Consider the following 14,979-nt stretch of genomic DNA (forward strand, 5'->3'; position numbering starts at 1 on the left):
CCTGGTGGACTGCTGCTGCTAAGTCGCTTCAGTCATATTCGACTCTGTGCAACCCCACAGACAGCAGGCCACCAGGCTCCTCTGTCCCTGGGATTCTCCAGGCAAGAATCCTGGAGTAAGTTGCCATTTCTTTCTCTAATGCATGCTTGCATGCTAAGTCGCTTCAGTTGTGTCCAACTCTGTGTGACCCTAGGGACAGCAGCCCTCCAGGCTCCTCTGTCCACGGAATTCTCTAGGCAAGAATACTGGAGTGGGCTGCCATTTCCTTCACCCCCTGCCGCCTCCCCGGTGGTCTAGTGGCTAAGAATCTGCCTGCTGGTGCAGGGCACACGGGTTCAATCCCTGGTTGGAAAGATCCCACATGTCACGGGGCAGCTAAGCCCCGGGGGCTGTAACTACTGAAGCTCGCAGGCTCTACAGCCTGTGCACTGCAACCAGAGAGTAGCCCCCGCTAGTCGCAACCAGAGAAAGCCCTAATGCTGCAATGAAGACACAGCACAGTCAAAAAGGAAAATAGAGAGAAGTCAGGGCAGAAGAGGTCGACATACAGATAGAAGAGGGAGAGATCTTGATCATACAAAGAAAGTTTAAGAGTTCCTGTTGAATTGAAGGACTCGTAGGATCCTGGCTCTGTTTTTACTTCATGGCTATTCTATGTCATTAGTTTACTAACTAATAACATGAATTCTGTTTTTTTATACTATACCAAATATAAACGGTACAAATACTTGTAAAGGTTTAAAAACTGTCACGACACATACCAGTATTTTCGTGGAAGTTCTTATTATTGATTATTATACATAAACCCATTTCAGGATAATCCATTTTGTAACTCTCTTCCAAGGATATTCCAGAGTCCATTGATTTGCTTCCATGTAAGATCTTTCTGTTTGGAAATCAGACAACGGTTTACGAAGAGAGAAGTGACCAATGCTGCTATTCACATGAACACAAACTTCTCTAACACATAAGAACAGTTGACATTTGTTGAATATAATGTGCCAGGTTGTATGCAACAGGCTTCTCCTCCCTAAAATTTCACAAAAACCCACTTCACAGATAAGGAAGTGATTACTATGAGGCTAACAGTTATGCAGACACTGTGTAAGACACAAGACTGAAAGCATCTGTTGAACTACAGGGTTCACGCTTTTAATTTCTATATTGTTTTCCTTTACATTTTATTAAAATTTCATTAAATACATGTTATACTTAGCCACTTCATCCAGCTGGTAGAAGTGGCCCAGGACAGTATGTATATAAATGGGGGTGGCTATTTTTCAATAAAACTTGATCAGAACAGTCTACAAGCCTGACCCCTGACCTGGCCAGGAATCAGGAAACAACAACCAAACACTGATACCTATTGTTCATGTATCCCATACACTCAGCCTAGGAGTATTTCACATTATATGCAATTTAAAAAAAAATTGTTGGAAAAAGACTAAAGTAGTAAATTATATTCTGTATGATAGGAAAAGGTAGGGAATGTGTAAATCACTTTAAAAGGGTTTTTAAAAAGACAAAAGAAAAACACCAATCTTACCTCCAAGATGAGATTGCATTTCAATAGTTTAATTTTTAGGCAAATTCTTTTGCTAAACAAATACTGCAAAAATCTTTATTAGTAATCTAGTAATAGCTCTGCTATAACAGTACTGTTTAGTACTAAAATTAATTTATAATTCCCTAGGTGGTCCAGAATGATAATACTATACCTCAGAAAGAAACTTTTAGAATTAAATGTACCACAAGAGATCCCAGAGGGATAATAACAGACATGGATTAAATTAAGAGTGTTTTGAGTTTTATCTTTTCCCTTTCTCCATCTATTGAAGTATTAATAAGCAGAATATTCCAAAAAGGAAGACTGGGAAGGAAACAAAAAAGGGGGAAAGATAATCTATAAGCAGGCAATTATTCCCCAGACTGAGAACTTGCATTTTACCTTAGCCTTAAAACTCATAAACAGGAGGCCAAAAAACACCCCAAAACACAAACCTCTTATCCTGCAGAGATTCAAGAAGGTGCATCTGCCTCTCCTGGGTCATCCGACTACCGGGGAGGGGTCTCCAACCACAGGTCAGGCCCCCTCCAACTTCCCCATATTCTACCTAAGTTTTATTTTAAGGAGATTCAGAGAGGACAATTTAACATGTGTACAGTCACACAGCTGTCACATGTGGTAAGAAGTCATCTGGGCCTCTCCGGTTTGAAAGCCCCAATTCTTTCTGCTTCCTCCGAGTTTGCTGTATCATACTACACACACCCACCCTCCTTGCTGGTATGAGATTCCTTTTAAATACTCACGTCTCTGAAGTTTTAATGGATTTTGAATCCACTGAATTTTCAGTGTTCTCCATGGACATTTTTTATTTACTAGAATAGAAAGAAAATAGATGTTAATCAAAATCAGTCATTCTAAGATCACGGCATTATACTAATTATGCCAATGATTATTTCTCTAAATAAATGTGCTATATGGACATTTTCACATTAGCAGTACCATCACTCCCCCAGCTTCACCCCTGTCGTGCAAGGCTTTTTTGAGTCAAACCTGAGAACAACAATCTTTTATTAAAGTGCACACAATGTAGCCCTTTTCTCTCTTTCCATTTTAATTGAGCTATGAAATGCACGCAGAGCACAGATAAGTGTGCAGCCTGATACAGTTTTACATTTTGCTGCTCCCCTAGATCAAGATACAGATTGCAGCTTCTTTCTACTTCAACAGATCCCATCATTGGTTAAGAACTGTCTTCCAGCTCAACACAGTTAAAAACAAAACCTGAAAACTTCCCATAGCAATGGTATACCTCACATAACACAATTTTATGATGCTTAGATTCCCAAGAGATTCAGTGCCAGAAGTTCCAAACCTCCACAAAACCTTTACTCTTAAACTAGACACGAGAACCCCACTTTCTCATTTAAGGTGGTCGACTGGCTTGAGGAAACCTGCAAGTAAAAACTACAGTTCCTGCTTCCATTCTTCCATCTGGTAATTCTGTTTACCTTCCACAGTGAATGAGTCCTTCTAGTCAAAGCGGCTACCACGTACTGAGCATTTATTACACAGCAGGTACTGTGCGAGGCATCTTATATCTTCCCAACAACCCAAAAAGTCAGGAAACCCAGCCCTTAGTGATGAAATGACTTTGTCCGCAGCCACAGAGCTAATGATGTTGGTCTTCTTCTTCCCTCTCCCCCTGGCTGCCTTGGAAGAAGCCAGTCCCTCGCTATTTGTCTGGAGTTTTGCCAGGTCTTCTCTGGTTTTCCAAAAGCAAAAGGTACTTCCTATGACCATCAGTCTGCCTCCCTAAATAAAGAATATAGAAAAACAGGGACAACAACCTTTCTCAAGCCTCTAGAAGCCCTGCCTATCTCAAAACTCCAATCTAAACAGAACTTTTAACTTTACTCTTATGCTAAAATCAGAAATCTTAAAAGAATACACACCCCATCAATAGGACTCCCTCCTAGGGATGGAGTCTAGGATGAGAGTTGAACAGTGGATATAGGTAATTAAGAGTCTGGAACTCTGAGAGAGATCAAGGCTGGAGTCATACTGGGGCACTCTGACAATGAAAGGGTTACTAGACGAAGTACAGCCAGCAAGAGACTCAAGAGAGGTACAAGAAATGGGAGGACATTAGGTAACTGGGGTGTACCAAAGTATGCAGAAGTCTTTCAATGAGCATTTGATCATTACAAATCTCACTAAAAGTTCAGTTCAGATGAGGACAGAAGACCATTAGCTTAGGCAAGAAAGTTATGGGGCGAGCAGAGGTTGTCAGGAAAAATTGTCCAGGACTTGGATATAGGCAAAAGAAACGACTGGATATTATTTTCAGGTTCAGTTCAGTTGCTCAGTCGTGTCCGACTCTTTGCGACCCCATGAACCGCAGCACGCCAGGCCTCCCTGTCCATCACCAACTCCCAGAGTTCACTCAAACTTATGTCCATCGAGTCGGTGATGCCATCCAGCCATCTCATCCTCTGTCGTCCCCTTCTCCTCCTGCCCCCAATCCCTCCCAGCATCAGTCTTTTCCAATGAGTCAACTCTTCGCATGAGGTGGCCAAAGTACTGGAGTTTCAGCTTTAGCATCATTCCCTCCAAAGAAATCCCAGGGCTGATCTCCTTCAGAATGGACTGGGTGGATCTCCTTGCAGTCCAAGGGACTCTCAAGAGTCTTCTCCAACACCACAGTTCAAAAGCATCAATTCTTTGGTGCTCAGCCTTCTTCACAGTCCAACTCTCACATCCATACACGACCACTGGAAAAACCATAGCTTTGACTAGACAGGCCTTTGTTGGCAAAGTAATGTCTCTGCTTTTGAATATGCTATCTAGGTTGGTCATAACTTTCCTTCCAAGGAGTAACCGTCTTTTAATTTCATGGCTGCAGTCACCATCTGCAGTGATTTTGGAGCCCCCCAAAAATAAAGTCTGACACTGTTTCCACTGTTTCCCCGTCTATTTCCCATGAAGTGATGGGACCAGATGCCATGATCTTTGTTTTCTGAATGTTGAGCTTTAAGCCAGCTTTTTCACTCTCCTCTTTCACTTTCATCAAGAGGCTTTTTAGTTCCTCTTCACTTTCTGCCATAAGGGGGTGTCATCTGCATATCTGAGGTTATTGATAGTTCTCCTGGCAATCTTGATTCCAGCTTGTGTTTCTTCCAGTCCAGCGTTTCTCATGATGTACTCTGCATATAAGTTAAATAAGCAGGGTGACAGTATACAGTCTTGACGTACTCCTTTTCTTATTACCCCCTGGTAACCATAAGTTTCATTTTCTGCATCTCTGTAACTCCATCTCTGTTTTGTAGATAAGTTCATTTGTACAGGGTGTCCTCTTTTGCCTGACCCCCTGACTAGGCTATTTTACAACTTATAGGAAGTTAAGCCACAGGAAAGGGAAGCCATGCAAATGACTCTTATTGACAGCAGTGAAAATAAATTTTGTCTTGAAATGATGTAACTAATTTGCAACTTGCAGAAAAGATGACCCTCTCAAATAACACTTTACTGTCCTACAGGATATTAACCAGTTTCCCTTCTACTAACAAATTCATTTCATTGTATCCAACCATTTACATCTGTGTTTGTTGTTTAAAGTCTCCTTTGAACTGGTCTTATCCTACTAGTTCTATTATCAGTTAATTGAATAAGATATTTGACATGTATTTTATATTTACACAGCATCCAAGTTTTATACCTTTTGAAAATTCTACTTTAAAAGGATCAATGTTGCTGCAGTGGGTTGAGGAGGCAATGGGAAAAGAAAAAATGGATAAACACAACATGAGTAAGTCAACATAGTTTTACTGTGAAAGGGCAAGAAGAGGGGATGATGGCCAAAGTGGGACCAGGAGTAGAGGACACTTCTTGTTTGCCTTGGTTTTAAAGACAAGCCATCTAAGGCATGCTTTTATGCTGATGAGAATCACCCATAGAAAGTGAGAAATTAATAAGGCAAGAAGAGAAAAAGAACAAAGTTCTTGACGGTAAGAACAAGAACACCTATGACAATCCTGGACAGCATATTAAAAAGCAGAGACATCACTTTGCTGACAAAGGTCCATCTAGTCAAAGCTATTATTTCCAGTAGTCATGTATGGATGTGAGAGTTGGACTATAAAGAAAGCTGAGCGCCAAAGAATTAATGCTTTTGAACTGTGGTGTTGGAGAAGACTCTTGAGAGCCCCTTGGACTGTAAGGAGATCCAACCAGTCCATCCTAAAGGAGACCAGTTCTAAATAGTCTTTGAAAGGACTGATGCTGAGGCTGAAGCTCTAATCCTTTAGCCACCTGATGCAAAAAGCCGACTCATTGGAAAACTCTTTCCCGATGCTGGGAAAGATTGAAGGCAGGAGGAGAAGGGGACGACAGAGGATGAGATGGTTGGATGGCATCACCGACTTGATGGACATGAGTTTGAGCAAACTCTGGGAGATAGTGAAGGACAGGGATGCCTGGTGTGCTGCAGTCCACGGGGTCACAAAGAGTTGGACATGACGTGGCGACTAAACAATAAGAACAGGTGAGGGCTCATCCACTGTCGTGCAAGGAAGACAAACTATGTGGCACAAAGTATGAAGGCTGGTAACCCGAGTGCAAGGAGGATGAGGCACTCCTCGTACGATCACATCCACTTGCTCTCTCGTTAGAAAACTGAGAGAAAAATCCCCAAATGTCTATCTATCCCTTCATGTGTACTTATCCATGCATTTTACCATGTAATACAAAAACTAACCATGCATACATCTAGCACAGCTGTATGAGACAGGCGTTCCCAGACATGAGTGGAAGGGACACAAGTTGGTATTACCTCCTGAGAACATGTGGACAACATGTCTCGCCATGTCTCAATAGAAGCCTTAAAGTGTGCTCTAGGAGACTTACACTGCTAAGAATGGAGCCTAAGGAAGCAAACATTTCCAGCTCAACACAGTTTAAAACAAAACCTCTCGTTGGCCCTACTTCCTCTAGTAACCCTACTCTAGAGATTAGGGAGAGGAGAGAAAGGGAAGGATATGCATTACTCATCAAAATATTGAGAATTTGGACAGAGAAACAGTGAAGTCACGATGTAGCCAATACACTGGTTATATAGCATCTTTACCTTTTAACCTGTTTATTTAACAGTAACTATCTCTGGGTGATGGGATTACTGGCAACTTAATTACTCTTCAATATTTTTGTATATTTTTCTGTAACATCTGCATTTTTTAAAAGTTAGGAAATAGTAACACAGATTATTTTATAAAATAATATCTTTTAACAGTGGTGGACTGTACCAACCAGTACATGTCCCTGGGATTCTCCAAGCAAGAACACTGGAGTGGGTTGCCATTTCCTTCTCCAATGCATGAAAGTGAAAAGTGAAAGGGAAGTCGCTCTGTCGTGTCCGACTCTTCGCGACCCCATGGACTACAGCCTACCAGGCTCCTCCATCCATGGGATTTTCCAGGCAAGAGTACTGGAGTGGGGTGCCACTGCCTTCTCCGAGTACAGTGCTAGCCAATTTCAACTCTCAGCCCTGTTTCAAAAGCAATAATAAGGGTATGTTGCTAGTATGAAAATCCCATGGACAGAGAAGCCTGGGAGGCTACAGTCCAAAAGGTTCACAAAGGGCTGAGCATGACTGAGCAGCTGAACATGCAAAAACATGCACTCTTCTGAAAGCAACAACGCTTCCTTGACTGCTGTGGACCACATCCCAGTCTGTCTTTTTCTTTTTCTCCCATACGTACAATAAACACGTATTATTAGGTACAGAGAAATCTCAAACTTCCTCGAACCAGAAATACGGAGGCCAACTTGCCTCAGTGCATGTCAAAATAATTATCTACCCATGGTTGAAAAATAAAGTTCTGGTTAATCTGATTAATTGAGAGAACAGTACACGGTAGCTAATAAGTGTGGAAACGTAGGCAGATACATAACAAATGGCTTATTGATATTATATTGTAATCCATGATAGAACAGTATTATCTATATTTCAAGACTTTCCAGCTAGCCTGTAGAAAATCTGGAGTGAAAACACAGTGGAATGGGAAAACAAGACTTAATAAAGATCATTTCTGAAGGGGATCCCAGAGCTCCTGCCAGCGTCTTTCTGGCTCCAGGGTTTTCCCTCAAACTGGCCCTCTGAATAAGTTTGCCAAGTGTGGGGTATACTGTATGCGTTCAGGAACCCCTAAATGCTGCTACATTCCATCAGTGATCAAGGCCTTAAGGTCTTTAGCAAATACTTCTGCAAAGAGCGCAGTGATTATTGGACTGAAACACTAGCTTCTAACAATTTTTTATTTCTTGCCATCAATAAAGCTCTGGGATAAAGCAATTCTATCCTTGTGACTGGTAATAGGAGGTTTAGATTTACATAGGGGCCAGCCTTCCAGAGTTTTAAAATACAGTTGTCTCTTGAACAACTGGGGTTTGAATGGGACAGGTCCACTTACACGTGGATTTTTTAAAATAGCAAATCTACAGCATTACACCATCCAAGGTTGGCTGACATCCACAGACATGGAACTGTGGATACGAAGTGCCTGCTATAAATTATACACTCAGATTTTCAACTGTGGGGAGGGTCCCCTCTGTTGTTCAAGGGTCAACTGTGTTTGGCTTCTTGGTTCATACCATGGTTAAGATTTCATCTAAATATAAAGTGACTTTCAAGTAATAACTTCCTTTTCATACATTTAATCAACATTCTTTAACCAAATCATTTTTCAAAGTTAAAAAAGTTTCAGCTAGATTATCCTTAATATAAGTAACTGTAATTAATAATTTCCAAAATTAGACATCAGAGACAATTTTGTTTCAATAAGGAATTTGATGGCTGAAAGAAAAAAAAAACACCTGAATTCTTTTAGAATAGGATTTTTCTATTTGATAAGGATTTCTCAGGAACAAATACTATAATGTATTATTTTGTTCCCTTTATTATTCATAGACTATTGAAAATTTATATAATGGTAAGTAAAACCCTCACTACATCAGACATTTGCTTTCTGCCTGTCACCATCTGCTTTTCCCACATGAAAGCATCTAATCCACACTCTTGGGAGCAGCGCTTTGGTTTCTGCAGAACCAAAAGGGTTAAGCTCAGCATGATCTCATCTCCATTAGCGAATGCCTGGCTGAATATAAGTTATTCTAGGTGTGGTGATCTCATCTCAGAAGGATAAAAAACATTGTCCCCCAAGGGGGAAAAGTGGCCTGTATGATGACAAGGAATTTCAGTTCTTAGAACACTGTCATCTGACAAAACATAAATAGGAAAAATACACAAAAATAGATTGCAGCATAGCAATGGATTTAACATGAACTGCTTCTTACTGTACTGAGTATATAATTCTTCCCATCAGTTCAGGGTGCTCATGGTAAATTTCTGAACACATTTTGGGTCCCAGGGAAGTTCTAAGGTAGACCAGTTGCTATTAGGTGGCAGCCTGGAACCTGACTCTTATAATCAAGTCTCTGAATTCCTAGATCCAGTTGACACTTGCCAATGAAGCTATAATAGGCAGATGATTCGAAAGCTAAAGGTCCTTCCAACGATGCTTTGAGGCAGAGTGATTTCCATTTTTCATAGTTCAGCTGATTGAGGCTCACAGCAGATAAGTAACTTAGGACTCTGCCCTAACTAGGATCTGTCAGCTTCCCTCACTTCTCCATGACTTACTACTACCTATGAGGAGTAATGCTATCACTAATTTCAAGGAAGGAAGCAAATCTATAACCTACAAATATTGAGACAGAAAGCATAAATAACATATAGGAACTGACTGCAGGGACAATGAAATAGTATGAAGTACACTTTCTCTAATTCATGAAGAAAACAGGAATGATGGTTATGGTGTTTTGGGGGCCACTGGGTAATTTACTTCTAAAAGTAAAATTACAAAATATGAATAACTTTCATATTAAGTAAGCATCGAGCAGTTTTTTCTATATCTCTGCTTGTCTCTAAAGAAAAGGTGAAGCCTTTTTGCTATGATTTCTGGGGAGATTATTCAGTCCTTCTTCAGTATCTGTGGAGGATTCGTTCCAGGATACCCACCTCCCCTTCATTCCCCACCCCACCCTTGCCACCCCCTACCAAAATCTACATATGCTCATGTCCCTTCATGTACAATGGTGCAGGAGAACTGGTGTTCCATATATAGTTACAGATCCTGCAGACAAGACAGGTGGCCGGTTCTTTGGCCAAGGAACTTGAAAAACATTGGGATTACATTTATTACCAACTAGAGAGGACAAATGCTGAAAGACTGATGCTGAAGCTAAAACTCCAATACTTTGGCCACCTGATGCAAAGGACTGACTCATTTGAAAAGACCTGATGCTGGGAAAGACTGAAGGCAGGAGGAGAAGGGGACAACAGAAGATGAGATGGTTAGATGGCATCACAGACTCAATGGATATGAATTTGTCTAAACTCCGGGAGTTGGTGATGGACAGGGAGGCCTGGCATCCTGCAGTCCATGGGGTCGCAAAGAGTCGGACCACGACTGAGCAACTGAACTGAACTGAGAGAGGACAAAAATCTCAAAAGCAGTTATGTTTCTAGATTTGGTAAGTGAAAGAGAAACAAGATTTTCTTTTTTTCACAATAGTTTGGATAAGTGGAGATTTCCGCTGTGACGCCCTAGAGCTTTTACTGAAATAATTTCCTAACTGGTCCCTGCATTTCTTTGGGAAGAATCACCAAATTGGATACTGTCATTTGGCCTGGTGAAGTCAGATGGTTAATATTTATTTTGTAATAAAGGAAGAATGTCACACATGGCAAGTAAAGTTAAATACAGAAGAAACTTAGTTCCGTTGCGCCACACAAACAAAACCATTCTTTCCTTTTCTCTGGCAAGGCCCATACCACCAGGCAGACAGACAGGAGGGCTCCCCACTACTTGAAGCCACAAGCCAGAATGGACACAATGCTTACTGAGTGCCAAGGGCCTGTGTCCCCTCACCTGATGCCCTGTCCTAAGATGGTATCCCTGACGGGGCAGAAGAAGAAACGGGAAGTCCTTGCCAACCTAAGTATTTATGAAATAAACCTAGAATGAAGCCTCTGGGATGCCTTTTATAAAAATTACAGATAACCTCTAAGACCTCCTCCCTCCCACTGAGAATCACTCCTCTGTAGAAACAATTCAGTTTTACAACCACCTGCCAGAGAAGGTCTGAAACTGCGAAAAGCCAGGGTCAGTAGTGTTCATTCATTTGCGTTGGAACAACTGACTGAACACCAACTGTGTGGAGGGGTCATAAACCCTGAGTGTTTGAAGTAATGGAGAATAAGATCTATCCCTGTTTGTGACCTGCCCCGAAGCTCACTATATTCAAAAGTGGCTCAACAAGACAGGTGCTGATGTACAGCACAAAAGAGATAACTTTATCATGTGCGCATGCTCAGCTGTGTCTGACTCTTTGCGACTCTGTGGACTGTAGCCAGTCAGGCTCCTCTGTCCATGGGATTGTCCAGGCAAGAATACTGCAGTGGGCTGCCATTTCCTCCTCCAGGGAACTAACCTGTATCTCCTCCTCCTGACTCAGGGAACTAACCTGTATCTCCTGCATTGGGAAGTGGATCCTTTACCACTGAGCCACCAGGGGAACTTTATCTTACTACTCTAATGCAAATACTCTAAAAGCAATTTGAAGAACTAAATAGGTGGAGAATTAATAACATTACATAGAGATTTACAGAGCATTGTCACAGACATTATCTCATTTTATCCTCATAATAACCCTCCAAGGTATGTATATTAACTGCTGCCTGATTTATGGATGAAGTAGGAAAGTGTTGCCTTTGGGAAGTGGCCTCAGGTTCTATGACAGCCAAGTCCCTATCCCCCTCCATTTTATTTGGATTTGTTACAAGTGTACACAACAGTAGCTAACAGTCTAAGTACTCTACATCTTGTAGATCCAAACACCAGTGGTTCCATTTTTGAGGCAGAGCCTAAAGAACTCATACTAGGCACCAGAACTGACCTAATGCCATTACAGAAAGACCGGGTTTTTAGCATCAGAAGGGGCTGAAGCAGTAGGAGGTTGTGTTAAATTAGGTGTGAAAGCAAAACAGTGAAGAAGCATTGTAATTGCCTCTATCAGACGTCAGTCTCTTAAAATCAATTATAATTGCCTCTATCAGATTGCAGTCTCTTAAAATGCAAGAAGGCTGCTGCTGCTGCTGCTACTACATCGCTTCAGTCGTGTCCGACTCTGTGCGACCCCAGAGACGGCAGCCCACCAGGCTCCCCCGTACCTGGGATTCTCCAGGCAAGAACACTGGAGTGGGTTGCCATCTCCTTCTCCAATGCATGAAAGTGAAAAGTGAAAGTGAAGTCGCTCAGTCATGTCCAACTCTTAGCGACCCCATGGACTGCAGCCCACCAGGCTCCTCTGTCCATGGGATTTTCCAGGCAAGAGTACTGCAAGGAGGCTAGGCTTCTTTTTTCAGGATTGTGAAAGATATAATGTTTCTCTTCTTTCTTACTGGGAACAGGTTTTATTGCTACACTCCAACTAACTGTTCATTCCTTCATTCATTAAAACACATTTTAACCTTCAAAAGCCTTCACTGCAAAAGAGCAAAGCAAAACCAAAGCTCAAACAGCAGGTTGGGGTAGGGATGGTTTAAGTTTTTACATTTCATTCTTAGAGATCACATAACTCTAACATATTCAAAGTGGCAGAGTGAATTTTGACACAGGCAGGTCTATGCAGCTTGCTTAGCACTATCCTGCATACACACACTATTAGAGCAACTCCTGTATTTCACCTCTACCATCCCTTTCTAGTATGCATCATTTAATCATAATTTGCTAAGTAACAGTAAAGCGTCTGCCTGCAACGCGGGAGACCCGGGTTCGATTCCTGGGTTGGGAAGATCCCCTGGAGAAAGAAATGGCAATCCACTCCAGCACTCTTGCCTGGAAAATCCCATGGACCGAGGAGCCTGATAGGCTACAATCCATGGGGTTGCAAAGAGTCAGACACGACTGAGTGACTTCACTCAACCTTAAAATACATTTATTTTTTTTCTAGATAGGGCATAATTATTAAAAAAAAAAAAAAAAAAAAAAGACATGATATTGTAGTATAAGCATTCATTTGTACCAGGCCCTGGATATGAAGGAAGACAAGGAACAAGATAACAAGCCAGAGTTCCCTGTGGAATTTGCTTAGGAGCTAATAGAGGAGAATGTAAAAAGCAGCTGCAAAGGATATGACTCTTTCCTCTCAGGACCAGGCGGATGCAAAAGGAATACAGAATAGATAAGACTTAACCTTGAAGTGTTGAATCAGAACATAAACATCAATAGGAGTTTCTCAAGGAAAGGTGTGGTGATGGGAAGAGAGAGGGAATGCAAGACTGTTCGAGGAAAAGAATAGTTGCTGTTGAGATCAGCATGGCTGTGCAGAATGTGACAAATAAGGCAGCAGAGTGGACCAAGGAGCCAACCTGTGCTTGACTTTGTTAACCGTTAAAGGACTGGATTTATCCTTCGGGCAAAGGAACAGCTTCTTTCTGGATTTTTATTCTGTAAGATTCTAGATTTTTACTCTGTAAGATTCCTCAGCGGCTGGAGAGGGGCAGAGGACACAGACATAATGGAGGCCAATGAGGAGGCTCCTATAGCCAGGTGAGCGCTTGCTGCTGCTGCTGCTGCTAAGTCGCTTCAGTCGTGTCCGACTCTGCGACCCCATAGACGGCAGCCCACCAGGCTCCTCCGTCCCTGGGATTTCCCAGGCAAGAGTACTGGAGTGGGGTGCCATTGCCTTCTCCGAGGTGAGCGCTTAGGGTGGCTTGAATCTGAGATGGAGAGAAAAGGCCAAATCCAGTGGATTTCAGGAGGTCTGAGAGGCTTGGCCGCTAACTGGAGGAGTTGGGAGAGTTAGCTGAGAAGGTTGGTTCCTAGTTTTTTGGCATGGGAGCCACATACTGAGAACTGGCAAAGAGGCTGCTGCCTTGGGAAGTAAGGTTTGACAGCAGACCCACTGGACACAAGAGTGTAAGGAACTCTTACTCAGCTTGGGCTAAGGGGATTTCACATAGGCTTCCTTAAGTGATTCAGACGTCTAAAGAGCCTGCGATGCAGGAGATCTCGGAATTTCACAGCCTAAGGGATTTGGGCCAGGAAAAATAGTCATCAGCACGAGCTAGGATTCATGTAAGCCTTCAGGTCTGAAAATGAGCAGGAGTTTAATACTTGAAACTGGGACTTCCCAGGTGGCTAAGTGGTAAAGAATCCGCCTGCCAATGCAGGAGAGGTAGGTTCCATCCCTGGGTCGGGAAGATCCCTTGGAGGAGGAAATGGCAACCCACTCCAGTATTCTTGCCTGGAGAATCCCCTAGATCGAGGAGCCTGGCGGGCTATACAGTCCATGGGGTCGCAAAGAGTTGGACAGGACTGAGCGACTGACCACGCATGCACTTGAAATCAGCTCTTTGAAAAGCAGAGTCACACCATCTCAACCTGAAAAAAAAATCTAGACAAAGGCAGCAGAGACCAAACCCTCGCCAGAAATGGGAGGATAAGCCCCGAGGGCCAAAGCCTCGGAAACAGCGCCAGCCAGGCTCCTGCCCTCAGGCCATCTCCTCTCCGCGCTCATCTTCCTCACCACCTTTCCTGTTCAAATTTCAGCCTGCGATTTCCTCTGCCTCCCTCTCCCGAATCCCACCTCTACCACTCGGCCTCGGCGCTCCCGCCTGGCCTCCCCGCGCCTCTCTCCCCCAACTCAGCCACCCGGGTCAAGCCTCCTGCTACCAGGCTTCAGCGTTCCGATCAAGTCTCCCGACCCTCCCCCTCCACCCCCATTCTTCGCCAGGCCACCTGTCCCCCGGGCTCGGCGTCTACGGCCAGGTCTTCGCTCCCCAGCCTCCCGCTGTCCGGCCGGTCTCCCGCCACCCCCCGATCCAGCCTCTAGATCCTCGGCTCATTCTCGGTCCCCCGGAGCTCGGCTCCTGCAGCCGGATCACCGTCCCTCGGCCCGGCCTCCAGTCTCCCGCCCCAGCCCCACGTCTCTGCATCTGCGGGCTTCTGCGCTCGTTCCCGCCCTCGCTGTCGGGGCAAAACAAAGGATCCGCCGCCGGATCGTGCCTGCATCCTGTCTCCTCCTCGGGGTAGCTGCAGGCCGATGCAGGTCCCCTGGGCAGGCGCTGGGCTTGGGGGCAGGGGGTGGTGGTGGAGGGAACCAGCCCAGGACTGACGGCGCGACGGCGAGGGACCTGGAACACGTCACTCACCGTTCAGCTACGACGCTGCAGCTCTGCTGGACTCCACTCCTGGTCTGCTTCCGCCGTAGCCGCGCTAGGAGCTGACCCTAAGAGCAGGCCCCGCCCCTGGACCCGCCCATCGCCCGCCCCTCTGCTTTGAGGGTTCAGTTCAGCCCCGACGCGTCCTTCAGACCCCGACTCGCCCCTCCCCGGGCCCCGCCCGCCCTTGAAC

At 43.9% G+C, this 14,979-nt stretch overlaps 1 protein-coding gene across 1 annotated transcript in view; it reads right to left on the bottom strand.

Annotated features, from left to right (window-relative positions):
* CASP3 (caspase 3, apoptosis-related cysteine peptidase) overlaps positions 1 to 14,879 on the bottom strand; it is a 23,243-nt gene extending 8,364 nt beyond the window's left edge. The window contains exons 1-3 of the mRNA XM_010835756.1: positions 14,778 to 14,879; positions 2,311 to 2,379; positions 762 to 886 (exon numbers count right to left, since the gene is read on the bottom strand). Of these exons, the coding sequence (XP_010834058.1) occupies positions 762 to 886; positions 2,311 to 2,369 (184 nt within the window). The 5' untranslated portion in view covers positions 2,370 to 2,379; positions 14,778 to 14,879. The remainder of the gene's footprint in view (positions 1 to 761; positions 887 to 2,310; positions 2,380 to 14,777) is intronic.
* Positions 14,880 to 14,979: the final 100 nt, after the last annotated feature.

Source organism: Bison bison, unplaced genomic scaffold (genome assembly GCF_000754665.1).
Source record: "Bison bison bison isolate TAMUID 2011002044 unplaced genomic scaffold, Bison_UMD1.0 scf7180017864050, whole genome shotgun sequence".
Lineage (NCBI taxonomy): Eukaryota > Metazoa > Chordata > Mammalia > Artiodactyla > Bovidae > Bison > Bison bison.